The sequence below is a fragment of the Scardinius erythrophthalmus genome (assembly GCF_964197995.2).
Source record: "Scardinius erythrophthalmus genome assembly, chromosome: 1".
Classification (NCBI taxonomy): Eukaryota; Metazoa; Chordata; class Actinopteri; order Cypriniformes; family Leuciscidae; genus Scardinius; species Scardinius erythrophthalmus.
Genome location: NC_138221.1, coordinates 59,491,140 through 59,519,107, shown reverse-complemented (window position 1 = coordinate 59,519,107; position 27,968 = coordinate 59,491,140). Strand labels below are relative to the sequence as shown.

Sequence of the window (27,968 nt, the reverse complement as noted above, 5' to 3'; positions counted from 1 at the left end):
CTTGGGGTCGGCAAGACTTTTTAATGTCTTTAAAAAAAGTCTCAATGCTGCATTTATTTGATGAAAAATACAGTAATATTGTGAAATATAATTAGTTTAAAATAACTTGTTTTCTATTTGGATATACTGTAAAATGTGATGTATTCCTGTGATCCAAGCTGAATTTTCCAGTCTTCAGTGTCACATGATCCTTCAGAAATCATGCTAATATGATCATTTGATTCAGATTATTATCTATGTTGAAAACCACTGGATTTCTGTGGAAACCATGCCTTTTTCCCCCCAAAAAATTCTTTGATTAATAGAAAGTTCAAAAGAACTGCATTTATTTGATATTAAAATAGTTTGGTATTCCTCCTGAATAACACGTCCTCAGACATTTTACACTAAAATACATTTCTGTTTTCTCACGAAAAAAAAATATTTTCTATGGTAATCAGGTTTTGCCCGTAACATCAAGAGTCATCAGTGTTTCATTACAAAAGACTTTTATTTACAATCTTAAGAATAAATCAAATAGAAGACAATATAGGATATACCATATCTGCAAGTTTAAACACATTTCATCTTTGAGACTTGATCACAAGCACTACAGAAAAGTTAGCGTACAAGTAATGAATGTCAATTGCAGATCTCACGGTTACTGCGGATATAAAATATGTCTAGTAATCATAACTGTGGCTAGAAATGGAATATAAATATGGTTCTCTCCCTAACAAGAGCTGCAGGTATCAAATCTTATCTTTGGATAAAGATGTTAACGCTGATGTCTTTGCTTTATGATCAATTCTTCAATGACATTCGATGACAGATGAAATTATTTGGATATGCCGACTCCAATGGAAGACTTGCAACCAAACTGGTTGGAAACACAAATTAAACAGTGGATTCAATGGCAGACGGTGGGCTCTGTTTGTCTGTAGGTGACTGTGCAGCCCACTCACTAAAAAGTGCAAATGGACACAAATCCAGTGAACATACTGTGGCTACAGGTAGAAACCGTATTTTTGTTTTTGACAACTTCAAATCGTTCAAACGGTTCAGTTTCAGCAGCACGACAAAATGGACCATCAGCCCCTCTGCTCACCTACAGCGTCATCATAAATACACTCCGTTAAAATATATACAAAGAAAGAACTTTTATAAAGCCTTAATTTTCTCTAATCAATATGCAGAATTCATCCCAGACGATAACAGGCAAGTAGGAACTACTTTATTCAACTCATGGTTGAGAGAAGCACTTTTTTTCCCCCCCTCTATCGTAATGTTCGTGTCTCTCAAAAGGTGCTAACGGTAAAGCAAAGCTCTACAATACATGTCCAATCCAAGCACCCACTGGACCCGCGTCCAGCTCACCCCACCAAAACACCATCTTGTGGCCAAAGTCAGCACTCGCAGTGCATCGTTTCACACAGGAAATGGAATAATAAAAATACCTTCCGTTCAATCTTTGTGTAGGGCGTATAAATAAGTTAAATAGCTAATTTCATATCAAAAATGTCAAGAATAGGGTCCCGTGCGTCTTGTTATTGGATATGCAGTCGTGAACTGTTGGGGAGAAAATCTTTGCGTTCCCGGATGTCACTGACTGAGGGCTGAAATGAAGAGCGTGTTGATTCTCAGCGGAGAGATGTTGGGGTGTGTTTGTAAAAGTGCTCTTGCGTGTTGGTGCGTAGTCGGCTAGGTGGACGTGACGGTCGTCCCGCTGCCGAGTTTGATGATCATCTGTTGGCAGTCGTGGAGGGTGCGCTTGTCGCCCAGTTTCTCCAGCGTGCGGGCGGCGTCGACCAGCATGCCCACCCTCTGGCCCGGGGCGGAGAGGAAGGAGGGGGGCAGATAACGGCACGCCAGCATCACGGCCTCTGCCTGCTCACGCTGGCCTGGATGAGTCTCACACTCCTCTGTGAAACACACACACACACACACACACACTACACGTAAGCAGGGTGCAAAACTAACACACAGTGTTAGCTGAGTTACTTGCCTATTGGCTGATGACTTTATTAGTAACTGCGATTCAATACATGATTTTAATTTATTTAAATTGAATGATGAAGTGATTCAAATGTAACCAGCAATTAATCATTTTGTGAGCTGCGCATTTTTTACCCATTGTAGAAAATAATAATAAATAACTGGAAAATAATATATCATATTTAATATGATTATACATTACATAAATACATAAAAAACTGTTAAAAACAGTTTTACTATTATATATATATATAAAACCTTTTCCATTTATCTTTGTTAAAAAATATAATTGTTTACATCAGAGTAGAAATGTTTATATATTTATACATAATTTACATTATATGTAAATATTTTATATTTTATATATAAATAACAATTTTTTCTTAAATATATACGCATGCATGTGTGTGTATTTAAATATACAAAATAATTATAAACAGTACAAGCACATATATTACACAAACACAAAATTTGTAATCTTTTAATTTGGACGCGATTAATCGTTGCCCAGAACAAATACACACACACACACACACACACACACACACACACACACTTCTTCTCTGATGTAAACAATTCTATTCAAAGAAAGACATTTTAAATGAAAATAAGTGACAAGAGAAAAGAAGCGAGAGCGGTCTTGGCACGGCTCAGTGAACAGAAATCACCTGTTCTGCTTCCAGGCGTGCGGCGGCGCAGACTGCGGTCCAAGAGCTGGTGTGTGCGTGTTGGACTGGCGCCCGCCATCAGCCGAGCTGTGGCCTCATGCAGGAACAACTGCAGACAGAGACACAGAGAGAGAGAGAGAGAGAGAGAGAGAGAGAGAGAGAGAGAGAGAGAGAGAGAGAGAGAGAGAGAGAGAGAGAGAGAGACACAGAGAGAGAGACACAGAGAGAGAGAGAGAGAGAGAGAGAGAGAGAGAGAGAGAGAGAGAGAGAGAGAGAGAGAGAGAGAGAGAGAGAGAGAGAGAGAGAGACATTGAGTTACACAGGCAATCAAATAAACCTATGCTAGAGAACAACAGTTAAACCTAGTATGCAAGATCCATATCTGTACTTCCTTACTGAACAAGTGTGCACATTATAGTGCAAGCTTTTCTGGAAGCTAATTTAAGCAGGTGAATATGTATAAGAAAGATATATATATATATTTTCGAGCTAGAGGACGGGTGAAAACATGGTCATATATTTCGGTCGTACTGCCTGACCCAGGACAAGTTGTATGTCTTCAATAGAACATTTGTTATTTGAATGAACTGGAGGTGTAAGTATGAGCAGGTGTGTTGTTTGGTGTGGACTGGGTCTCACCCTGCGCATGGCCGGTCTGAAGCTCTGAGCGAGCTTGCGGAGGGAGCTGAGGTCCTGCTGGAAGCCCTGCAGCTCCACAGGCGAGGCGGCCGTCGGACAGCTCTGCTGGGACACCACCTGCTGCTCCCGCCACACGCTAGTGCGCGTCACCAACAGCAGATCACACAGCAGCAACTGCACCAGCTGCAACACACACATGCACAGCGCATCACACATGCTGCTTCATTCCAGAGGAAAGCCTTAAGATATGTCTTTGAGAGCTCAAATACCATCTGTGTGTGTGTGTGTGTGTGTGTGTGTGTGTGTGTGTGTGTGTGTGTGTGTGTGTGTGTGTGTGTGTGTGTGTGTGTGTGTGTGTGTGTGTGACACAGCAAAAACAAGCTCAAATAAAGAATTTTAATGTGTTGTTAAACTATATTTTAGCATTAAAATTAGGTTAAAACATGCTAGCAATGTGCTAATTAATGCTAGAAACGTTAAATTATACTAACAGAGAGCTATCTATCCATCAAAGTTTGACTTGAAAAATGTAATTAAGTTATTATTGTTATTAAAATATTAAAATGTAAAACCAAAACCACTAAAAACCAAAACACTTCACAAAAAAAGTTTGTTAAAGGGTTCAAATGACAAAACAACAGATACTGTTCAAAATGAAGACATTGTGACACATTGTGCAAGTGTTATCATTTACTAAAACCTTTTAAAAAATTGTTGTGTTAACTGAAATAAAGCTGAAATTAAAATACAAATATTAGATGGAAAAAATGAAAATTGGAAATGATAAACTAACTGAAGTTGAAGTTTTAAAATCATTCAAACAAACTGAAACTTAAATAAAAACAAGCTAAAGCTAAATAGAAATATAAAAACTAATAATAATAAAAAAAATGACAAAAGCACATCAAATTATTAAAACAGAACTAAAATTAAAACAAATAGCTAAATTCAAAATATAAATAAATACTATAATACTATATAAACGACACTGGTTTGTGGTTGTCAAACATTTGAACATGTCCATAGACAATATGAAGAACTCCTGTGTGAACTTGAGGAGAACTGACTTCATCCATCATCTTGACACCAGTCGTTTAGAAACGTGTGTTCAGGAGAGGCACTGCGGCGCAGCTCTGTATTGCACTGCAGGAACATTGCACAGTTGAGGCACATGCAATGCAACTACAATGCACTACAGCCCTGTCCAAGACAAAACACACACCGCAAACTCGCAGCCAAACCAAAGCGAATCTAAACGACCCGAAGTGTGCCATTACCTTGTCTAGAGTGTTGCTGGTGCAGTGTGGGCCGAGGTTGAGGCTGTCTCTGAACAGGCCGCTGGCTTTCTCGCAGTAGCTGAGGCTGAGCTGGTAACTCCCGGGTTTGGCCAGCAGGGAGCGCACCGCTTTAAAAGTGTTAAGGCAGGCTTTGGGCAGCGGACTCCTGCAACACAAACAGGACGTGTTTAGCACAGGCCGAGCTAAAAGCAATAAACCCACACAAAGCGCACACCAAATGAAGCGTTGTTCCCGGACGGCCGGTTGAAAGATAAACCGGGCTGTATCAACAAAACGCTGATTCGCCAGGAAAACCACTCTGATGGGCAACTGATAACTCGTGCAACCAATTTCATCTTTATTTACTTGTGGTAATGATATTTTTTAAAGGTAAAAACCTGAGAGTGGCATTAGGACGCAGCTATTGAAAAGCGTTTCAATAACGGTGAAGTTTCCTGGAGACTGTCAAATGTCACTCACTCAGCGGACTGAAGGCTGAGGGGCAAGTGCTCCACCGCTGGGTACAATCTCTCCGCCGCCACGTCGTCGCCCTGCAGCCAGTTAATGACCACCACGGCCACCGACGACCACCATTTGGAGTGAGGGTCACAGCCTGGAGGTCAAAGACACGATGGTGAGATCACACATACACAAAGTGACTGGCTAACACGTGCTTCAGTGGAAACATGCGGAGATGAATGCTGGGAGATATGAAATGTGCTGACCTGAACGGAAAGTGGTAATGCAAATATATATTAAGGATATATATTATATTATATTCCAATCACGATCACAGCCGATACGGATCACCGATCCCAGTCAACGAAACAAATACTACTAAATGATAAATTCAAATAGACCCATTGGGTTTATTTAGCTATTCAACAACACTGTATTTTAAGTATAAAAATGAGGAAGTATCACTAATAAAAGGCAACTCTTTATTTATTGGTGTGCAACACATTCCATTCCCTCCCATAGAGGTGATTAGGAACAGCTTAGAGCTTAACAAATATAGCATTCGAGTGAAATAAATGATATAAATAGACAGAACAGAAAGTCAACAGAAAGTAATCAAATGTAAAACCACTGCATAGTCTTTCCTGTTTAAATTTAAGATAGATTAATCCCACTAAATCTACTAAAGAGCAGTGAGTGATTTTCTCTTTATATTTTGTTGTTTGATTAACACTGAAACAGACGGCAGAAGGAATATTAGGCTACTGTCACTTTAAGACCGAATGCACAGATCCAATATACTGATACACATGCTACTTATTACTTATTTCCCAGCTGTTTATGTTCACTTAAGACACAACCGACGGTGTTTTGAGCAAACACTCACCAAACTGGGTGTTTTGACATATTTGTGTGTGTTTTTATCCGATTAGGCGTGAACCTGAAGCTCAAAGTTCACTTTGCTTGTCCGTGTTCCCCTTTGTCTCGGAGCGTGCGCACAGAAAGTCACAGAAAGTTTAATTTACCGGTAAAGTCAATCTGGTCATTTTACGGTTATTTACTGGGATTGCTGTGTGAAAGGGGCTATTGAGAACATGATCCATGAGTCCTCAAAACAGCAGCTCGGGGATCAAAGTAGACGTGAATGGAATCTAAAGTGATGGTACCTGTGACGGTGGCCATGTTTGATCCGATGGCGAAGGACTGTGTTGTGGCTCCTGCTGCGTCTGAGGCGCTGGTGAGTAACTGCAGGTATTCCAGAGCGTCCGAGTATTCCCTGTCCAAACAAACACACACAACTCAAATTCACACTCAAACCACAACATAAAGTGATAAAACTGATTCAAAAGTGTATGGGGCACCAAATGTAAAATTAAGTGCAATCAAATCCTCAAGTTTGTTATATTTAGCAACCAATGCTGCCAGTTAAGGCGAGACACGGCAGGCAAAAACATCGTTTTTCATGCAGTGGTCAATTTTGAGATTTTGGGCTAGTTTACTCCTTCAGTATGTGTTCTTTCAAGCTGCTATACGTTGGAAATATACATAAAGATGTTTATTTTATTACATTTTGTTTACTTGCGGCAGTAAGTTTCTCCCGAATTTAACAGGAAGTAGGCCTGTCGCGATAGTCGATAAGTCGATTAATCGCACGATAAAAAAAAATGAGCTCGATAATTTTTCCGGCCGCGATAATTCCATTTGCATGCTTGTTTGTTTTCCTCGTCTCTCTCTCTCTCTACCAAAGAGACTGGATGACCACCCTCGCTCGGTTCTTTAGCGTATAGGAGGAGTGAACCCTCTTGTTGTCAGTTGCATGGTCTTTGTGTGGGGAGACGGCGCCGCGGCGCTTGTCAGTCACATGGTCTTTGTATGGGAAAGCGCCAGCGGAACTGTTTGCGGCTACTGCCGGGAGAGAGAGAAGACGCTAGTTGTGAGTTGCGACAGCGAGCCCGATCACATGAAAATGCGTATCTATACCACGAATGTTATTTCTCGTGCCATTTATACGCCAAAAATAGTTTTTGCGTGCATATGATACGCTCTTTATGGCGTGTAATACGCACGCACTCCTCACCCCTAATCCTAACCAGGTATTTTCACTGCGTAGCATACACGCAATAAAGTGCGTCTCCGTCTTCCCGACAGTACACAATCACTTGACAAAGTGACAGGAGGACAAAGTAACAGGAGTAACAGTGCAAAATTGTGCGATATGGCTTGTTGAGGCTTTTTTTTTTAAGTTGTTTACAAAGGTCCTAACTGTCAGTTTTGCCTGTTATGGAATGTATCACTATTTAATAATGTCTAAAGCCTAATGTTTAATATTTTTTGAAGTGCAATTTTGTTTCATTTTATTTATTAACAGACATTTATTTTGTTAACAGACACTAAGAGTCCATTGCTTTCATTGTTTTTGGTTGTTTTGTTCATTTTTTTGGATATTTAAAATGTTTTCCGTTTTAAATGTTTAATATTCTTTAGAAATAAAAGTTTATAGATATTAACTTTTATATTATCGTTTATCGCGATAATTTCTTGGACAATTTATCGTCCAGCAAAATTTGTTATCGTGACAGGCCTAACAGGAAGTAAGTATTCCAACGCGACATGCCGAGCTCCGTCTGTTTACTGAAGTCTGTCATGACCGGTATCGTTGTAAAGCTCTGAGTCTCCTGCACAACGCAATGTAAACCAAATATGGGCATTCCCTTTCTATCAGTAACCAATCGTGAATGTCCAAAGGGGGGTTTAAAGCTTACAATGATTTCTCATTTAGAGCTATTTAAAATTTTAACTGCCGTTTTCTCAAAATTATTTTTTTGTCATTCTCCAGTAGAAACATCTCAGTCTATGTAGCACCTATGTACACCAAACTTTCCAGTTATACACTTAGCAGTATTCTGAAGATATTTTCAGAGAGATTTGTTAATAAATCATTCCTGGCCTGATTTATGTGACATTTTAATCAAAAAAATATGTCGAAAATCGATTTTTTAAGGCTATGGACAGTATATTTTGATTCCCTAGGTAATGAAAGCATATATCCTGAAATCCCTTTGAGTTTTTAATTTTCATCTTGTGTGTAAACAAAATGAAAAAATAATTTTGCACCTGGCTTTAACATATGTTCAGATCTATCTACTGCAAATATATGCAAAATCGAGCATATTTAATGAGATAATGCCTAATTTGCATAATTAAACACAAATTTCTAAAACTTGTAATACATTTTTTTATATACTTGTGTAAGTAATCAACTGAGGAAGTTTCGTGGTGATATCTATTATTTTAAAATTTTACCCTATTCACCTGTAGTGTCTCGCCTTAAACAAAAATTTTGAAGAAAAATAAATAAAAAATTTGAAAGAAAATCTTTTTTTACAGAAATTAACCAAAGTCTACATTATGATTTAATGTTTCAATTGAAGATTTAGCTTTTTGCCATAATAATTATAGTATGTAGTGTAAAATATAGTGTAATTTTGGACAAGCGCTAAACGTTTTAGACCCCGTTTACACCTTTATTTAGCGCCATCCACTTGTGATCCGATCGACAAAAACGCATCTTAATACCAGGTGTAAACAGGGCTTAACATGCTTTAAAGGGATAGTTCACCCAAAAATGAGAATTAGCCCATTATTTTCTCACCCTCAAGTCATCCTAGGTGTATATGACATTCTTCTTTCAGACGAATACAATCAAGAGTTACATAAAAAAAATGTCCTGGCTCTTCCAAACTTTATAATGGCAGAGAATGGCCGTTTCTATTTTGAAGTCCATAAAAGTGCATCTATCCAACAACAAAAATACTCCACACAGGGATAATAAAGGCCTTCTGAAGCGAAGTGATGGGTTTTTGTAAGAAAAATACCCATATTTATAACTTTATAATCTAAAATAACGGCCGTACGCATACTACGCAAATTGACTTGCGCCACAAGAGTAGCTTAACCAGTGACGCATGTGTGACGTAGGATGTAGGAGTAGCGTAAGCTTAGACGCCTCTCATGGTTTAAACAAATAGGGCAGGGCAACAAACTGAAGGTCCTCTTCTATTATATAGAAATCCTCCGACATTTCTCTTCGAAATGGCTCATTCACAACCGGTGTTTTGTTTTGCTCTTTCCTCTGAGCTTCCGAGTTCGTCATTGTGTTTGTGCGTCGGTTCAGGGGTTAGTCTTCCACTGTAAATCGATGCGTACGGCCGTCTCAATCGGAAAGCTAGTGATTCAAGTTTATAAAGTTTTAAATATGGATATTTTTCCTACACAAACGCATGGCTTCACTTCAGAAAGCCTGGAGCCATATGGATTACTTTTATAATGGATGGATGCACTTTTTTGGGGCTTCAAATTTTCTCCAGCCATAAACTCTCATTATAAAGCTTGGAGGAGACAGGACATTTTTTTAATATAACTCTGATTGTATTCGTCTGAAAGAACAATGTCATATACACCTAGGATGGCTTCAGGGTGAGTAAATCATGGGCTAATTTTCATTTTTGGGTGAACTATCCCTTTAGGTGAAAGCAGACATCATCAGTATTATAACTGCACAATAGAAAAGATAGACATCTCTTCTGGAAACCAGTGCGGCTCTATTTCCTATAGAGATTCGTGTAAACTAGCGCTGAGAATGACACCCACCCGTCCCCATCAGTGAGGGTCTTGTCGCCTTGAGGTTGTGCCACACAGTAGAGGGCCTTTTCCAACAGATGCTCCCGGAACGCCTGGGTCACCTGAGCCAGCGGGTCGACTGCAGACAGACGCAAATACACACAAGGGTGAGACCGGGGGAATCATTATCATGAGCACATTAAAGCCTGGTTTCCTCTGTTTAGTGCTGACCTGAGTTTCCTGCCTGGCTGTAGATGCTCTCTTTAGGGGTGCTGCGTATGGACCAGTCCTCATCCACAAAGAAGCGGTGACCCAGAGGGTGACACAACCACTGCATGGCAGGAGGGACGCTGCCACTGGGCGAGAGACAGGCCTGCCGAGCGCTGCTTAAGAACACTCGCTGCAGAACATGAAAAGAAACATCATATCTCCGCTTACCATATGCAGCACAGAAACAAAATATGGACACATCATCAAAACAAGAGTAGACGAACAAAACAGTACTGGATGAAAAGAGACTGACGCTGTTCCAAAACCTAGTGAGCCCTCTATGAAGGCAGCATTTTAAGCGCCACACGAACACTGACGTTGCCAAGTCTGGTAGCATTGCTATCATCTTGGCATAAAATTCAATCCCAGAATGCACTACGACAAGCTAAAATAAATCCGAAGTCTGAATATAATTCATTCAATCCTGGGAATTACTGATAAAAATACTACAATCAAGTTTCAAATGGACCATTTTACCCATTGGGTAAGTGTATGCGTGATGTGCAGTTTAATGCTTGTTTAGAGTATCACACTGTTAGCTTAGCAACATGCTAATGGGGATGTATAACAGAAACATCCCAACTCAAAATCATGTCTGTTTAGTAGCCATGCTAATTTCACTTAGGACATTAAAGAATTCAGAAATTTCTGTAATACAGCTCCAGGTTTGACAAGAACGCTTGGCGTATTCTATTGAAGCCCATTTCAGCCACATAATTTCGGCTTTTTACGTCGTCTTAAGTCATATGAGACAAAAAGTTTATCAGAAGAAACTATGATATACCAAGTCATAATTATGACATCAAGTCAAAATTGACATGCATATAAAAAGTCAAAATAATAAGAAAATAACTGATATTCTGACATACTTAAGTAAATTATGAATTAGTATGTCATAGTTTTGAGTTTTTATCTCATTATCATGACTTGGTATTTCACAATTATGACCTATTATGTCATAATCTCAAATTTTTATGTCATAATTTTGACTTTTTATATCATAATTACGATTTATTTTTCTTATGCTTCTTCCATTCGTACAGCCGATCACATTGCCTTTCATAGTACACTCTATGAATGTAGTATGCAGAATGAATCTAATGTGCACGAACACATATTTTCAATAAGAAAATATCCAGTGTATGCGCAATTTCTTTCCAGAACTTACGAAGGCTAAAAATGCCTTTGTATATTCGCAACTCTAGTTTAAATGAGTACAGAGCGTATGCGCGGTTAGAAAGGTCAGGTTGCACGTCTAGTGTATGCGCATGCTATGCTAGCGTACACATAAAAACAACACTTTTGAGGTTCCGTCTTGGTCAAGATTCACATGCGTCTGACAGCAGTGCGGCTCACTAGATATTGGAGCGGGGCCTGTGAGTGTGAGGGTAAATGTGTGTGTACTAACAGTAGTGAAGTGAATCAGGCGGGGTAGACTGGTTTTAATCCGTAGGGCTGCAGACACACAGATTTCTGCCAGTGTGGCAACAGGGAGACAGTCTCCTGCACACTCGGCCAGGTTAAGAGCGCTCAGAGCCATGTGGATGGCAGAGAGGTGGCTTCCTCCGAGCTTACCTGCACACACAGATCAACAACAGGAGTAAATATGATAAATGACTAGAAGACTTGGGCTTTGTCTTCTTTAAAGAAAATTTCTGTAAAATGGGCAATAAAGAATAATTATGTCAGAAAACATTTTCATAATTGTTAAATTATCATTTGCAGTGATTAGCCCCAAAAAACCTACTATGCTACGGTCGCTTGTTTTGTGTGGATATATTCGTAAACTCGTTATTCTGTAATTTTACCATGGTGAATTAGCAGGGGGTGACGGCTGCTTTACGAACAGTTTAAAAGTTCTGTGCGACGACCACTAAGGGGCCAAATGCGACAATCGTGCGCAAATGTCAGAGATAATAAAAAGGCGGCTGAAGGGGCCATTCACACAGAACTTGTTTTTGCGGTTAAAAAAGTGAAGCGAAAAAAGAAAGGTCTAGAGATGCATTTTTTTTAAAGTTGACCTTATTTTATCTCGAGCACCGCGTTTTTAGAATGGTACGAGATGCTGCAAAAGACACGACAAGCAAACTAGACATTCGTCTAGAGCGTTTACATTGAAAAACAATGGAAAAGCAGTGCAGTGGAATGGAAAAATGCGTTCTGTGTGAACCTGCCCTATCAGTTGCTCTCCACTAGGTTGATTCCTCTATATGCTAAAGCGACTCACCGGTCATGTGGAGTTGGTGTAGACGGTGGTAGACCAAGGCGGCATCGCGGCAGCTCTTGCGGGCGTCTTCCTGAAGGGGGCGGTTGGAACGAAGGGCTCCGGCGCGGCTGGCTAGCCAGCGGCCCACCCACAGTCTCTGCAGACACAGACGCAGGGCGGACCACAGTACAGCACAGGTCAGGTCCAGTTGAGACGTGGGCAGAGGTCGACCAAGAGCTTTGAGACACGTCCAGAGGTTCTGAGAGGCCTGAGCAAAGTCTCCCTGCAGAAATACGTAAAGAATATTACAGAAACAGAAGCGTAGAAAGGGATCTGGTGAACATGGACTCCTAGACCAAACATGGATACGTGCGAGAGAGTGTTTTATACCCTGGCTAGATCCAGATCAGCCTGCTTGCGGTGTCTCCAGAAGAGGACGGATGATTCTGAGTGAGGTCTGGTCACAGGTTCTCCATACACGAGGAGTCGGACCAAAACTCCAGCGACCAGAACCCCGTTTAGCAGCCACACCAGAAGAGTGGGCAACATCCAATCCATCCAGCCCCAAGAATCAGCTACACAGATCAAAACAAGATTGGATTGTCCACGTCAGAGAGACAGCAACATAGTGTCGGCCCAGATCTGGCCCACATCTGGGCCGTGTGGAATCCACGTGTACCGAATGTGGGCCGGATCTGGGCCGACACTATGTCGCTGTCTGGGGTAGATTGGGTGGAATGGTATTCTGAACATATTGTGTCTCTCATGAGCTAAAGGCCCTAATATACAAAGAACTACAACAAAATCAGGCCAAAACGAAGTTCGTTTGGAGTTCGAAACAGTTTGCCAAAGCGAACTTTCCAGAAAAAGTTCACTCCGGCTGCTAAACACATTCAAAAACGCATTATAGGTGGGTGTGGCTCTGAGGCCCCGCCTTCTTTAACAGTATATCGGTATTTCAACTTTTACTTCCTAAGCGAAGACTTAAAAAGCACTTTGCTGTGAGCATATCGGGATCTTAAAAGTTTGAGTATTAGTACCTGCTTCCTCCATTGCCAGCATACTCCTTCCCGTGTGTCCTGAGACAGACGCCCCAGAGCTACTCCAACCGCCACACAGCAGAGATGCCAGCGGGTTGAAGGACAGGAAGAGCATGGTGAAGGCGCACAGAGCCATACGAGAACGATCCAGCATTCCTCCAGCCCTCTCCACCACAGGCTACGCGAGAGAACAGGATGTTAAACCGTGATACGCTTATTCTTCCAGGTTCCTGACCTCAAGCAAATGAATTATCCACTACAAGCTAACACATTCAATTGCTTCATGACCAAAGCCAATTCATTAAAGGCATGACAGGAGAAGCCGATCATCAGAGTTTCTGCTACCTTGCTGTCTTCTACCATTGGGCTGTCCGGCTCAGAGTCGCTGCCGTGGTGCGAGTAGGTGCCGCTGGATTGAGGCGAGCCAACATCTGATGCTGGAGGGGTGGGGATTTCTGGTTTCACGTCCACCTCCATGGTCACAAGGTCCTTTAGAGACTCTGAGGAGGCAAAGAGACAGGTCAATGCAAAGACACCCACACCCCACTTGTGAAAAAGAAGTGCACTTTAAGTGTACTTCAAATCTTATACATATATATATATATATATATTTTTTTTTTAATTTATATATATTTTAAATGTACTTAAAACTAGAGTAAAAGTACACTTTTATGAGTGTACTTATACACTCATATAAGTGTATAAGTCTTGTATAAGTGTATAAGTCAGACTTCAAAACGGAAACGGCCATTCACTGCCATTATAAAGCTTGGAAGAGCCAGGACATTTTTAATATTACTCTGATTGTATTCGTCTGAAAGAATAATATCTTGTACACCAAGGATGACTTGAGGGTGAGTAAATAATGGGCTAATTTTCATTTTTGGGTGAACGATCCCTTTAAGTTTTATTTTAAAGTACATTTTAAATCATGTTTTAATAATCTTCTGTTGTGATTTAACGTACACTTATTTTGATGTGTTGACTAACATGCTAACACATGTAAAGTATCATTTTAACTGTAGTGTGTTATTAGATACTACATTTCAAGTTAACATTTTAAAATGTAGTAAATTGCATTTTCATCATTACAAATGTGTAATTACAAATATATCTAAATATATCACAAACAAGTTTCAAAAGAAATGGTCCTTAAAGACTATTTTAGTTTACCATAAATGCTTGTCAGTACATTAAGCAGTAACTTTAACCATATTTCAAAAGCCAATAGAATTATGAGATTACATATAAAGATGTACTTAAGTAAACAAAAAAAAGATCAGCTAATTGCATTTAATATAAATTTAAACTGTAATACATTTTCATTTAGTTGCAATTAACATGCATATGTATGTTCTTTTACCATATATTATTTCCGCAAGGTGTACTACTTTTTCACAAAGGTCTTAACATAAATATTATAAATTTGAACCTTAACATTCTGGATATGTTAACATTAGCAAATAGTGCCGTTTCAGAGGTGGAGCAATTCATCAAGTACATGTATTAGGAATGTAAAAAGGGTCCATTTTAATTTCATGTTGACTTTGAAGGTGAGCTTACTGTTCTTCTGGATGGACATTTTGAGTGCCATGTTCTCCTGCTTTAGTTTTTGGTTGGACTGCTGAAGGTAGCGAATGTGGTCGATGGCTTTTCTCAACACTGCCGACTTGTTGAGCTGCTTGAGAGAGAATATTAATTTTAGAATCATAGCAAAGACATCTTAAGACTATCTTCCAGGTAAGATAAGAGCTACAAAATCTGGTTGAGTTAGATCATTCCATCTGGTTAGTTTTCAAATGAACTTAAGGGGTCACTACCATGAGCACAGTTTCTCTTGGTGACTAAATAACCAGACTTTCTAAGACAATGAGCCAACCTTAGCTTCCGTCCCAGCCACCAGGTCTTTGAGCTCAATAATCTTGTCATTGATTGAGGAGCGGTAGCGTTTTTCAATGGCGTTATGGGCAGTGCGCTTCTCGCCCTTATGTGGCAGGCCGCCCGGTTTCCCGCTGATGGCGATGCGATTGATGGGCAGTTTCTCAGTGTCCACCATCAGTGGAACGGTGGTCAGGATGGTGCCTCCGCTCATCAGCGCCTGAGATGAGAGATGTACAGGTCGACAAAATAAAAACTGAGGTCTTCAGAAATGCCTTAAATGTAATGTGAGAGCCTTTTTAACTAAAAGTAAGAATTTAGGTTATTTAATTAACTTTGGCAAGGTTTAAATGTGACATTTAAGATCAAATGTCTTGAACACTGATGTATAGCACTACAATTCGATTGATGGCCAATTTATATCAAGAACAAAGCAATAAATTGAAGCCAATCTGAGACATTTTTTAAACTTTGAATTTCAATGGGCTTCTAACGTGCTTCTAAGTTGAAAAATTTAGGAGCGCATTAATAAAACATTTGGTTGCAATGAACATTCATCAAATAATGTGTTTTTCCTTGATAAAAGGCATTTACAAACAAACTTATTTAGAATGCAAAATGTACATTCGGTCTTTCAATACTTCTGCTACCAATTGTATTTAATACTTATGTAATTAAAGAGTATGTAAAAAAAACAGATTATTGTGCTGATACTAGTCAAATCTACACTGCCAAAAATATTGCTGTTTGGATTTAAATAGGCAAATATGTTTATAGCATGTTTATGTTTGTTACAGTTCTTCTAACACTAATTGATGGCGTGTGTAGCTTTTAATATATTAAACAATGTAGGAAGACACATCATGGCCATATTCCAGGATGACAATGTCCAGATTCATCAGGCTCAAACTCTGAAATAATGGTTGGGAGGGAGCATGAGGAATCATTTCCACACATGAATTGGCACCTCTGAGTCCATACCTTAAATTCATTGAAAGTGTTTGGGATGTGCTGGAGGAGACTTTACAGAGTGCTGGACTCTTACATTGACAATACAAGATCTTGACCAAAAATTGATTGAAAAACATTTATTTCCATCATTTGACAATTTGAGCCTGATGAATCTTGATATTGTAAACATCCAAACAGTGACTTTTTTTTTTGGTCCGGACCAGTGTATAAATTGAATAATATGGGTTCAAACATTTTAGTCTTTCCTTCCTGTTTACATCGCACAATAAACTGTATCTGTCATTTAATTAAACCAAAATTACCAATAATAACCAAGAAAAAAAAAAAAAACCTTTGCATAATGCAGTACTTTTAATTATAAACAATTCTGAAATACACCTGGACTCTTAAGTTGAAATGTCTATGATTTACTATATTATGCACTCTTACAACCATCTATTACATATTGCAATATAAACATCATAAGTAAATAATGTCATAATTCATCAACAATAGCTCATACGCAATTTCTGTAGAACACACGACAGCGCCACATTTTTAAAGTGTAAAGTTGTAAAGTTTGAAGTTTAATAATCGTGCTAGGCCATATCTCCATTCCCATTTTTCCATCCCCTCTTAAAATGAATATAGCGGATCCTTTTTTCTGCATACACATGCTCCTAAATACATTTCACAGTTCCCAAACATCTATCTATTTTTAGTGAAGCGCTGGCACTGTCGCGCTCTCGTTGTGAACAGGCTGTGTGGGACTGTGTTTGTGTACCTGTAGTGAGGTGGTCTGGACCGGGGCAGTGGATGTAGCCAGCGTTGTGATGCAGGGTGACGATACTGTTGTGACCATTGTCACATCAGGCTTCAGAGTTGTGAGCAAGAGAGAGTCCGCCTTAATGAACTGCGGCTGCAACAAAACCTGCGAAACACACGAAGAACGCTCATCACACACAATAAAAGGTTGCTTGGCTGTAATATGTAATTATTGGACATATGGGCAATTAGTGGGTCAATAAAAGCACTTACAGGAACCTGCTGAACCTGAGGGGAGATTGTCTGTGTGGGTGGGCTGGAGACGGTGGTCAGGCTGGAGGCGGTGGTCAGGATTGGTGAAGCCGAGAGGCTCTGCATCTGTGCTTGGATGGCCATTGGTTGAACATTCTGTGGGGAGGCGGGGAGATTCGGGATTGGCTGAGGAGAGCTCTGCTGAGTGACAGCTGCAAGAGCCAATGAGATCATGAGAGGAAAGAAATGGTAAGAAATCACACTAAGGGGCCGTTTACATGACAGTTTTCAACTAAAAACGGAAAACTTTTCAAGCGTTTTGGCCCTTCGTTTACACGACAACGGCGTTTTGGGGGACTGAAAACGCAAACTTTTGAAAACAGGTTTCAAAGTGCAAGTTTTTGAATACGATACCGTTATCGTCTCAGTATAAACTACAAAAAGTGTTTCTTTACAAAGTGACATCGCCAACTACTGGCCTGGCATGAATAATACAGCACTTTTAGTCGTTTTCACAGATCCATGAGAACGAGGATGGTTTTGACGACGTTGTCGTCGCCTGTGCGTGGATAATGCAAAGGAAAAACTTGTCCGCTTTTAGAACATCGTTGTCGTGTAAACGTACCCTAAAACTCTAAAACTCCTTCTGAAAACAACAAAGTTCATTAAAGCAGAAATCATAACCACCTTTTGCCACTTGAGGCAATATTACCACTGTTTGAAATCTGTTGAAATGTGAACAAGCTGTCATTCAAGAAGAGATTTAGATTCACAGTCACACCAGTCTTCACCAAACGCCGTTACGTACCAGTCCTGTCTTAGCAAATGTTGTTGTTTGCCAGTTTCTCTTTTATCATGTAAACTAACTTTTAAAACTAACTTTTTGCCACATCTGCCAATGGGCGGTGACTTAAATTTTAACGGCCATAAATATATTTTTACCGGCCATGAAACTATTTCTGCAAAAACAAAACAAAATTCTTCACAGATTAATCCTTATTAAAGTTACAAAAGTTATTCAGTCAAGAGCAGTGAGTGATCATTTTTTCCCCTTGTTGTTTGATTAACATTAAAAACATATGGCAGCAGGATTATTAGGTTGCTGTCACTTTAAGACCGAATGCACGGATCTAATATAATGTTACACATGCGGTTTCCTTCTCAACTGTTTATGTTCCTTTTCATTTTCTTTACATAATTTTGTATGAATATATCTGTTCAAGCGCAAGATGACGTTAAAATGAGCTTAATTTAGAATTTGCGTGCTGTCTGAGACCCGGATTTTCTGTTTGCACACAGAAAACCAGTACGGTAGTAGCATTTAAACCAGTACTGGTATTACAGTGCACCACCCCTGTCCTATGCACACATATATACATATTTATGTAAATTATGTAATCCGTATTGGTATCTTTAATCTTTCCATTCTGTATCCTGCATTTATGTTGAGTACTGAAATTCCTTGTGTGCTTGAACACACTTGGCTAACAAAACCATCCCAGTTTCTCCTGATTGGATGTTCTGTAAAGCTTGCTTCTGTAATAATAACAGTAAGGGGACAGACAGAGGGTCACAATAGAAATTCATAACTCAATTCACCCGGGCTGAACTTTGATCTACGCTAGTGTGATGTTGTCTTCTCTCTTTGACCTGGCGGAGACATTACCTAAGCCTCGCAACGATAAGCAGAATGAAACGCAATGATAAAAGCATATGCAAAGAAAGAATGTGGGCTGGGCTTCTTTTACACATGAACACAAAGTACGATGAAAGGTCACTAGGTTTCCAGGGACTGACAACAGTGACTTCTGTCTGCACCTTGAACTCAAATCGCTTTTTCATACCGAATCACAACTACCTGAAAGGATCTGCTGACATGATGTGACTGGTCAAAGGTGATGCAGTTTAACAGTGGCAGTCGTCATGTGCATTACTCATGAATAACATGCGAGTAATCATTAACACTAAAGACTACATAATCTCAAAACACTTTTAGAAAGTTTTCATGAGTCAAGACACACACTTGCATAAAGCACATATCTGATCAATCCAATATGTCATGACTGAACGGATTAAAACACTATGAAATCACTGTGAAACTATGATAACAGTAGAATAAATGTGACCCTGGACCACAAAACCAGTCACAAGATTTATACATCACCTAAAAGCTGAATAAATAAGCTTTCCATTGATGTATGGTTTGTTAGGATATGACAATATCTGAAAATCTGGAATATGAGGGTGCAAAAAATCTAAACATTGAGAAAATCGCCTTTAAAGTTGTCCATTTATGTTGGCGATTGTGCAGCATTCACTCACACAAATACATGTTTTATATATCTACAGTAGGAAATTTACAAAATTTCTTCACGGAACATGATCTTTACTTAATATCCTAATGATTTTTGGCATGAAAGAAAAATCGATCATTTTGACCCATATAATGTATTGTTGGCTTTTGCCACAAATATACGCGTGCGACATGTGACTGGTTTTGTGGTCCAGGGTCACATATGCTTAGCTCAAGCTGATTTAACAGCTATTGCCAAGTCCACACATTTCCTTTTACACAGTTTACCAAGACTAACTTTATTTGAAAGTTTCAGTATAACTTTGTTCATCAATACTTCATTGGATAGGAATCAGGCACTGCAAGTATTAAGCTGGTGTAGTCCAACTAAAGACTGAGAAACAACAAGTCAGTTTGTCAAGACATTTTCTAAAAAGGTTTTGATTTCATTCATCAATATATATTTTAATTTTTCAACTAGAGAGTGACCAATCATGAACACAGTACCTAACATGCTATCATTCAAAGGCTTGGGGTGAGAAATTGAACTATTTTACATTATTAAAAATCATTTAAATTTTTTTATTTGGTGCCAGTGTTGAATGTTTAGTTATTTGTAAGCAAGACCAGTGAATCAAAAGTGATCATTTAATAAAATGTGAAGTATTTAAAACATTTTTTTTTAAAGTGTCGTTGACAATTGAATACCCACTTTATTGGAAGGCTATTCAGAGACCTACTGTACTGGTTTAAGAAAACATGTAAAACGTCTGGATGGTCTTATTAGAGTCACTTTCCCCACATTCTATCAGATGCTTTAGTTACATACATATTGAAAACAAGTAATAGAAAGTGTGACCAATTAGCTTATCAGTTAACAGTGATTTACACCCTTTGAGATGAAGTGCTAACCGATAACTGACACACTTATGGTAAGAGAGATAAGTTGTATGTTTACTAGTAGCACAGGCGCCTCTCATGCACATGAATGACACATTTTGATCTTTCACATTTGTAGGGCTCTATGATTTTCACAATGCAGAAAACAGACGGAATCACGTAATCCAGTCATTTACAGTATGACGTGGAGTATCACAGAATTAGGCAATTTTTAGATGCATAAATCCAAAGCAGGACTGTAGAATTAATCAAATCTCGATATGGACTAGTGTCTGTGAACATTAAACTGCTATTGAAATCTGAAGTCTGCATGTCTCTGTGTGAATGAGCAGCACAGTTTTGTCTACCACACATAATGAAGCACATGCATCTGCCGTCTCACTATATGAGGACATGGACACATGAAGTCACTTCACCAACATTTCATTAAAACTAACGTCAGATACACACAGAAACTCAGGGGTCTTCACCACAACCCGTCAAAATAAAAGTTTGGTTTAACTTGATGTTGTACAGTAGAATGTACTTCTCAAAAGTAATAATATTAATAATAAATAAATCTTTATTTAAGGAATTGCACACTTTTTTTAACATGTTTTAAATTTATCAGCAAACCTCTGTTGAGCAGCAACAGTATTTTGTTTGCCAAAATGAAAAGAATTGTTACATTTTCATTTGAATAGATTAACAGATTAATGTTTTCGTTTTTTACCACCGTTACCACCATTTCTGATAATAAATTGGTATTAACTTATAAATCCAGAAAATGTAAAACATTTATGGGGCCTAATTGTTGTAAGAAAATGTTAATAAATTATAACAAGTTTTAATAATTAAATTTATGTGATTAACAAATGATTAAGAAAATTTAAACCATTAAAATGGAATTTGGGAAAAAATTAATTTCATGGGGCCCTAAAAATTATATATATATACATATTTTTTAATACAATTTAACAATTTATTAAAAGTTTAAGATTCATTATTTAAACATGCTTTCTGATTACTAAATATTTATTTGATTTAATTATTTTATTTAACCATTAAAACGACATCCAGAAAAATATAAACCGGATAAAGAAAAATAAAAATAGAAAAAAATTACAATCATTTTATTTAACATTACAATTGAATGGATTTGAATTTGAATTAAAATATATATATATATATATATATATATAATAATTTGGGGAAAATTATGTTCAGAAACACTGAAGAAGCATGGCGCTACTAAAACTCACCAGTATAAGCGTTCTGGATGGGGAAAGTGACCACAGACTGTTGCTGCTGCGGCGAGCTGAAGAGGACCTGCTGGGTAACACCGAACACCGGGCTCTTCCCGGCCGGGGGCGACGGGTGGAGGCTGGGAGATGGAGCGGGCTGAGCTTTGGGCTGCGTGGTCTGCAGTGTCCCGGGGCTGGCAGAGGTGGAGCTCACCTGTGCCAGAGGAGACTGCTGGAAAGTGGGAGGGAGGAACACCTTGTCCGGGATGGAGGAGCTGCGGGTGATGGGGGGGCCCAGCAGGGCGTCCAGGTGCGGGCTGCTGCTGAGGATGGAGGAGGTGTTGATGGGCGTAGAAGAGGCGGGTGGAGGAGAGGAAGGGCTGGAGAGAGGCAGGGCTGACAGATCCTGCGGGGGGGCTGCGGGACCAGGGAAGGAAGTGTGATCGAACAGACCCACAAACTCCATGTCCTGGTTGTTGATAAGCTGGAGCATATCTGTTGGAACATGGAAAAAGAGACGGATACAGTGAGCAACAGGGCGTCCTTAGGGGGCTTCAGAGGGCCTTGTGGTGAACGGACCATGGGGAACAACACCTCCCCACTAGGGCTGTCACTTTTGTGAAAAAATCCTGTTCGATTTTTGAGACATAAGTGTTCATTGAATCGATTGTAAAATCGATTATCTATGTCTAAAGACGTTTCGATTTTAAACGCCAAATATGGGGAAATCCACAGACAACTAACAGGCATTAGAGGGCGCGCCGCGCTTGAGACGCGCACAAGTCAGCAAATTTTCCTGATGATTTATTGGCGTGAAGTTTCGTGCACAATGACAAAAAGGAGTGCAACATTCTCGAAAAACATTACTGCAGTCGTCAACATGGCTGTGTTTACGATTAGAAATGTCAAACAAATGTCGCCTACGTAGGAGATTGTAGCTCACATTTTTGTAGTAAAAAAAAGACACATTATGCAGAAGTATAATTTACTGTTAAGCGTGTATGTCAGAGCCTGCAGTTGCTGTGTGACGCGCGTTCGCTGCGGGCGTATCGTGACGAGCTGGTCGCGCTCCGAGAGAAGGCCGTTAAAATCGATTCCCTATTTTCGTTTTCAAAACTTGCGTTGGTTGGTCCGATCGATTGTACAATCGATTTTCGAACATAAAGTGACAACCCTACTCCCCACCCCACCCCACTCGATCGCGAACAGGTCGACCTAGGGTGTGAGCAATGAGTTCAACCTCAAAGCTTAAATTCAACCAGTTCATCATATAAAGCGATCGTGTTTCTTTGGAGAATTTGGACTAAACCGCTCAATTCATATGGATTAGTTTCACAATCTCTTTCTGAACTTTTTCGAAGAGTCAAAGTTGTAGTTGCGTAGACTGTCAATGGAGGGACAGAAATCTCTGATTTCATCAAAAATATCTTAATTTGTGTTCCTAAGATGAACGAAAGTCTTAGACATGAGGGTGAGTAATTGATGACATAATTTTCATTTTTGGGTGAACTTTCCCTTTAAGGGGGCAAATATTGTCCTTTAATGGTAAAGGTGTGACTGCAGTCACAGTGGAAGAGATGTGGGTACGGATGTTAAATACCTCAGGGGAAACACCACGCTAAAAAGTTTGGGAACCACTGAATGTCCTATTGGAATCAACTCCAGAGATATAGGGATTTCCATGTGACTCGATGAGTAAATTGTTATTAAAGGTCCACTGAAGAGCCCTGGAACGTGCAGCTTTGTATGATGCGTTGGTGTAATTGAAACAGGAAGCTAAGGCGGGGAAAAAATTGAATGGCTCCTCCCCCTTTTCAAACAGCCAATAGCGTTTAGTTTACCTCACAGACGGCAAGACGTACTTGACAGCACCATGGAAGCGAATCCGAACGCTGATGATACGTTGGATTCAATAGTAGAGGTGTGAAGAAATTCAAGCCATTTCATTCTTAACCAACGTACAGTTGGAAAACGGAATAAAACTCGAGCGTTTGAGCAACCGAACACACATCTCCAACCCATATTGCTTCGTGACGTGTCAACGGACGATTTTGCCAGGTGCTATTTAGGGGGCGGTGCTTTAGATTCTAGAGAGCATTTGATTGGACAGAAGATGTGATGAGAAGCCGAAGTCCACGGTGATGTCATAAAAATCCGTGATCTATTTAGGCGGAAGTGAGACACTGTAAGTTTTGAATGCTTATATCTCCTAAATGTGAATTTTGTCATTGTTTTGGAACACACCAGCTTATTCATAACCTTAAGGCTACCATATTCATACTAAAAGCTAAAAAACTAAAATGTTGATTTCAGGGGGCCTTTAAATTGTACACATTTTCAGTGTCACACACTGCATACAGCTGATTGGTTATTCTCTACAAAGATCAGATTTGTGTTTGCAGCGTCTGTCTGTATACTTTGCTTGTTATTTTGAGTTTGATCTCAAAGCGACTGAGATCTGTGGATCCACAGAGCACAAGTTCGTCGGCACACACAGCGACGACTCCACCTAAACGCCTGCACTAACCCATGGCAAATTCAGTCTGGATTTCACTCAGTTGTGGGATGGAGAGGGTGATCTGACTGCAGAGTGACCCATTACAGAGTTTCATCATTCCTCTCGCACGGAAGAACCAGTCAAGGCCCTGCGCTTCACAGCCGCCCTCGCCACTGAGCCCAATGAATAAAACACACGCATGAGAGGAAATCATTAATTACGAACCTCAAAAACCTCTAGGGTACAAAAAGTCTTTAATATAAAATATCGATAATTAATGAACAGTAGGTGACCATTTATCGGGATCGTTTTAACACATTATGCCGGCATAATGACATGTTAATGATCTTGATTTAAATAGGCGATTTACTTTAGACACACCCTAAGGCACAAATTAATTCAGCATCTTGAGATGAACGTAAAAGGGTTTTGTACATTATAGTTTGTTATTATCAGAACAAAGCATTATTATTATTATTATTATTATTATCATTGCATTTTTATTTAAATAACACATTATACTTATTTGGATCTGAGATAAAGAAATAAAAAGTATTTATGCACAAATATATAACTGAATATATTATTCATGTTATTATTTTCTTAAATCAAAATATTTTTTTAAAATAACTAATTCATTGATAATATTGGGATATGATTGGATAAAGGCATAGAAAGAATGAGAGGAAAAGCAGTATATTAATAATTATTATTATTCAATTATAAAATAATAAATTATTATTGGGATCTGAAATATGGAAATAAAATTATTTTAAGCACAAATATAATATATATTTTCATATATTATTCATGTTATTATTTGTATTAATCAGAGTATAATTATGTTTTAAATAAATAATACATTACAAATATTGGGATCTGAGATATAGAAATAAAAATAATCAGATTATAATCAGTATAATAATAAAAAAAGTATTAGATTATAAAATAACACATTATTATTGAGGTATAAAATAAGGAAATAAAAAATATTTTATGCACAAATATTATATAATTTAAAGATAATTTAATATACTTTTTAAAAATCAGAGTATAATATTTTTTTTAATAAATAATGCATTAATAATATTGGGAACTGATTAAAAATCAGAGAATCAGAGTCTCTTCTTCATAATAATAATTATAAAATAATAAGTTAATAGAATTGGGATCTGAAATAAGGAAATAAAAAGTATTTTATACACAAATATCACATACAATTTAATATTTTATTCATGATATTATTTTCTTAAATCAGAGTATAACCAGTATAATAACAATATGACTAATATAATAATAATAGTAAAGTTAGTGATGTTGCTCTGCTGGAGAGTTAATCCCCAACAGTGTAAAAAAAGTGAAGTGGTCAAAAGTGGTGTTTTCCAGGCATGTGACCCCATATATCATTAGACTCCATCAGTGAGCACAGGCATGGCGGCGGCCGGTGTGTTTGTATGAGGTGATCGCGCTCGACCAATCAGAGGCCCAGAAAGCGCCTCGCGCTAGAGGTTACTATCGGGCACTCTCCGCTTCAGCAGCAGGGTTTACTTTCGGTCAGACCACTTCACCGTGCGTGGACCATTTAATCATTACAAAGGTGAATTACTAAAGGGTCTAATAACGCAAAGGTTAAATATGTATAAAAAAAAAAAAAAAAAAAAAAATACACAATTTCAGATATATTCAAACATTAAAATTGTGTCTATAAATATTTTTAAATGCTTTTTGGTTTGTGATACAGGACTGATGGCGTCAATTATTTATTTTTTTTATATTTAATTTTTATTTATTTTTTATTTTAAATATTCTAGTTCTCGGAGAATTGTGTTAGTAGGGAATGGCCGATTGTAACCTCGTCCACGACGTCACCAGTCCAGGCTGGAGGGGGCGGGGCCTCTCACAATGCAACTTCTAATGAAACGCCCACAATATAATGACACCCTGTATTTTAGTCTCATTTTAATCAGATTTAACATACAAAGCACCATTACAATGCGTGCAAATAAAGGACCCATAGATGTGATATTTGTTCTCCATGCAGAAAACTAACACACGCCCAGCTTGAGCTTCACTGACACCACCTGATCTCAGATCTGCTCACAGTATATCAGTGTGTTTAAAAGACGACACAGTTGTTTCTGAACAAAACAAGCATCCTATATGGCGATAAAGTACATAGATGTAATAGTTCATTTCTAACAGATGATTGTTTTCCCAGTTGTATCGTTATTTTAAACACGTGTATGCGTCTGACAGCACCATCAATCAATGTAAATATGTGTCTGCAAACACACGATTCACTTCGTCCAGCCATATAACCTGCCGATACCCAGCACTGCAAGTGTAAACAAACGATCTCTTACCATCAATGTCGCTGAGAAGAGCCGAGTCAATATCACTCGGATCGTGTAAAGACATACTGGAGTCCAGGGTTTCCAGTGACGGGTCGTCAAAAGACAGATTCATTGTCCTCGAGTGCTCTTTCAGGCTGACTTCAGAAGTATTAAATCACTCACTCACACAACAAGCGGTATTCCATGGAAACTAGGAACTTCTTGCACTCATCGAGCAGGCAAATGTGCATTTGCTGGCGTAGTTTTCGTAGGATACGTCCACTCGATTTAGGACTAACTCAACTTTCTAGCTGAACCTGCTCGCGTTCGTTTCCATACTGCCGCACAAGGCAAAGTTGACTTAAGAGTTTGCTTTGCACATTAGCATGCTAGCAGCGAGAGCCAGGCAAACCCCAGACGGCTGTGGGTGATTGACACGCCCCTCGACCAATCAGAACTCGCTCCTTTAGTTGTCGAGTCTCCTTCGCATGGCTTGCATTGAAATAAAACTGCAACTGAAGTCACTTATTTGAGGTTTACTTTTTACTGTATTTTTTTTTAACTTAAGATACAGTAGCGTTTGGATTATTATTATGTATCATTGTTGTTTTTACTTGTATTATTGTTTTAGTATTATTGTATGTTATTTATATAAATGTGTAAAAGCTATTTAAACACGTCGACCTGTTCAATTAGTACGTTGAGAGTCAATAAGTGTTAAACGTGAATAGGAAATCGATATATTTTACTATAAAGTCCTGAATTTACACCCCCGTTTTTGTTTACAAAATCTCACTCGGCAACTGCATGGCCTGAGCTTTAGTGGGCTTGTCTCCGTCAGCTAATCAGAGTTGAGCAGAGGTGGGCACTAGGACATCATGTTAGTCTGAGCCGCAGCGATGACTCCGCCTGTAGAACCAGAGAAACCAACCAATCGGGAGTCAGAAAGAGAGTGGGGTGATGTGACGTCACACATGTGGCTCCGTGATTACATCATGTATTTCTCGTAGAATAAGGATTATTATATCTATATGAACGGGGATTAATATGAAAAGCTGAAATAAAAAATGAAGCTTTTATTGAAACAAATAAACTAAAAAAAAAATAGATATATATCTTTATAAACAAATTAAATAAATCAATCAATCAAACAATTGATGCTCTCCACTAGAAAAATTTATATAAATAAAAAATAATTTGGTCAAGGTATGAAGCAGGATGGATTGATCTGACCTCAATAGTGTTTACAAAGTTAAGTCATTCTATATGTCTGTGAACTCACACACATAGATAACAACAAACAGAAGTGAAGTGGGTCAATGACCGAGAGTAACACCACCGACTGATGAAACTGATGAAACCAAGGAGCTTGAACATACGTGTAGTTATTATTATGGCATGTTCGTGAGGTGCATGTCTGCATGACTGTTAAAGACTCTCTCACTCTCTCACACACACACACACACACACACACACACACACACACACACACACACACAGTCCTGAGGCTTCAGTCATTTATCCATGGAGGTCTTCAGCAGCTGTCCAAAATGGCTAAACACCAAGTGTACTAACCACAAAATACTGGTCAGGAAATGAGCAAAAATTAAGCTAATGCACTTTTCTGTCTCAAAAAACATCAAAGACAGAGGGAAGTTTTTTTAATAATAGGGGAAGTTGTGTGGAGTTATGAATCACAATGCACATGGTGATGCTCCAGAGC

At 38.8% G+C, this 27,968-nt stretch overlaps 1 protein-coding gene across 2 annotated transcripts; it reads right to left on the bottom strand.

Annotated features, from left to right (window-relative positions):
• Window positions 1–301: 301 nt before the first annotated feature.
• On the bottom strand, window positions 302–26,720 carry srebf1 (sterol regulatory element binding transcription factor 1). 2 transcript variants are annotated; one of them, XM_081380185.1, is made up of 19 exons: window positions 26,276–26,720; window positions 21,434–21,910; window positions 17,021–17,211; window positions 16,767–16,913; window positions 15,033–15,251; window positions 14,717–14,834; window positions 13,499–13,653; window positions 13,154–13,331; window positions 12,504–12,688; window positions 12,135–12,396; window positions 11,316–11,482; window positions 9,869–10,037; window positions 9,668–9,776; window positions 6,184–6,293; window positions 5,039–5,171; window positions 4,559–4,724; window positions 3,282–3,464; window positions 2,643–2,751; window positions 302–1,901 (listed from the first exon to the last, which is right to left on the bottom strand). In XM_081380185.1, exons 1-19 carry the CDS (start codon window positions 26,376–26,378, stop codon window positions 1,681–1,683), a joined length of 3,402 nt encoding a protein of 1,133 aa, XP_081236311.1. In that variant the 5' UTR covers window positions 26,379–26,720; the 3' UTR covers window positions 302–1,680. The 2 variants fall into 2 exon arrangements, with proteins under 2 accessions (XP_081236311.1, XP_081236312.1); XM_081380186.1 differs by having other exon boundaries at window positions 14,717–14,831; window positions 26,276–26,527.
• Window positions 26,721–27,968: the final 1,248 nt, after the last annotated feature.

Excerpts from the sequence above, each read along its gene's own strand:
- srebf1 (XM_081380185.1), bottom strand. The coding sequence starts at position 26,378 with ATGAATCTGTCTTTTGACGACCCGTCACTGGAAACCCTGGACTCCAGT. Across the intron at positions 16,914-17,020 it reads CTCAGGTTCAGCAGGTTCCT|GTTTTGTTGCAGCCGCAGTT; the intron begins GTAAGTGCTTTT and ends TGTGTTTCGCAG. Across the intron at positions 2,752-3,281 it reads TCAGACCGGCCATGCGCAGG|TTGTTCCTGCATGAGGCCAC; the intron begins GTGAGACCCAGT and ends CTCTGTCTGCAG.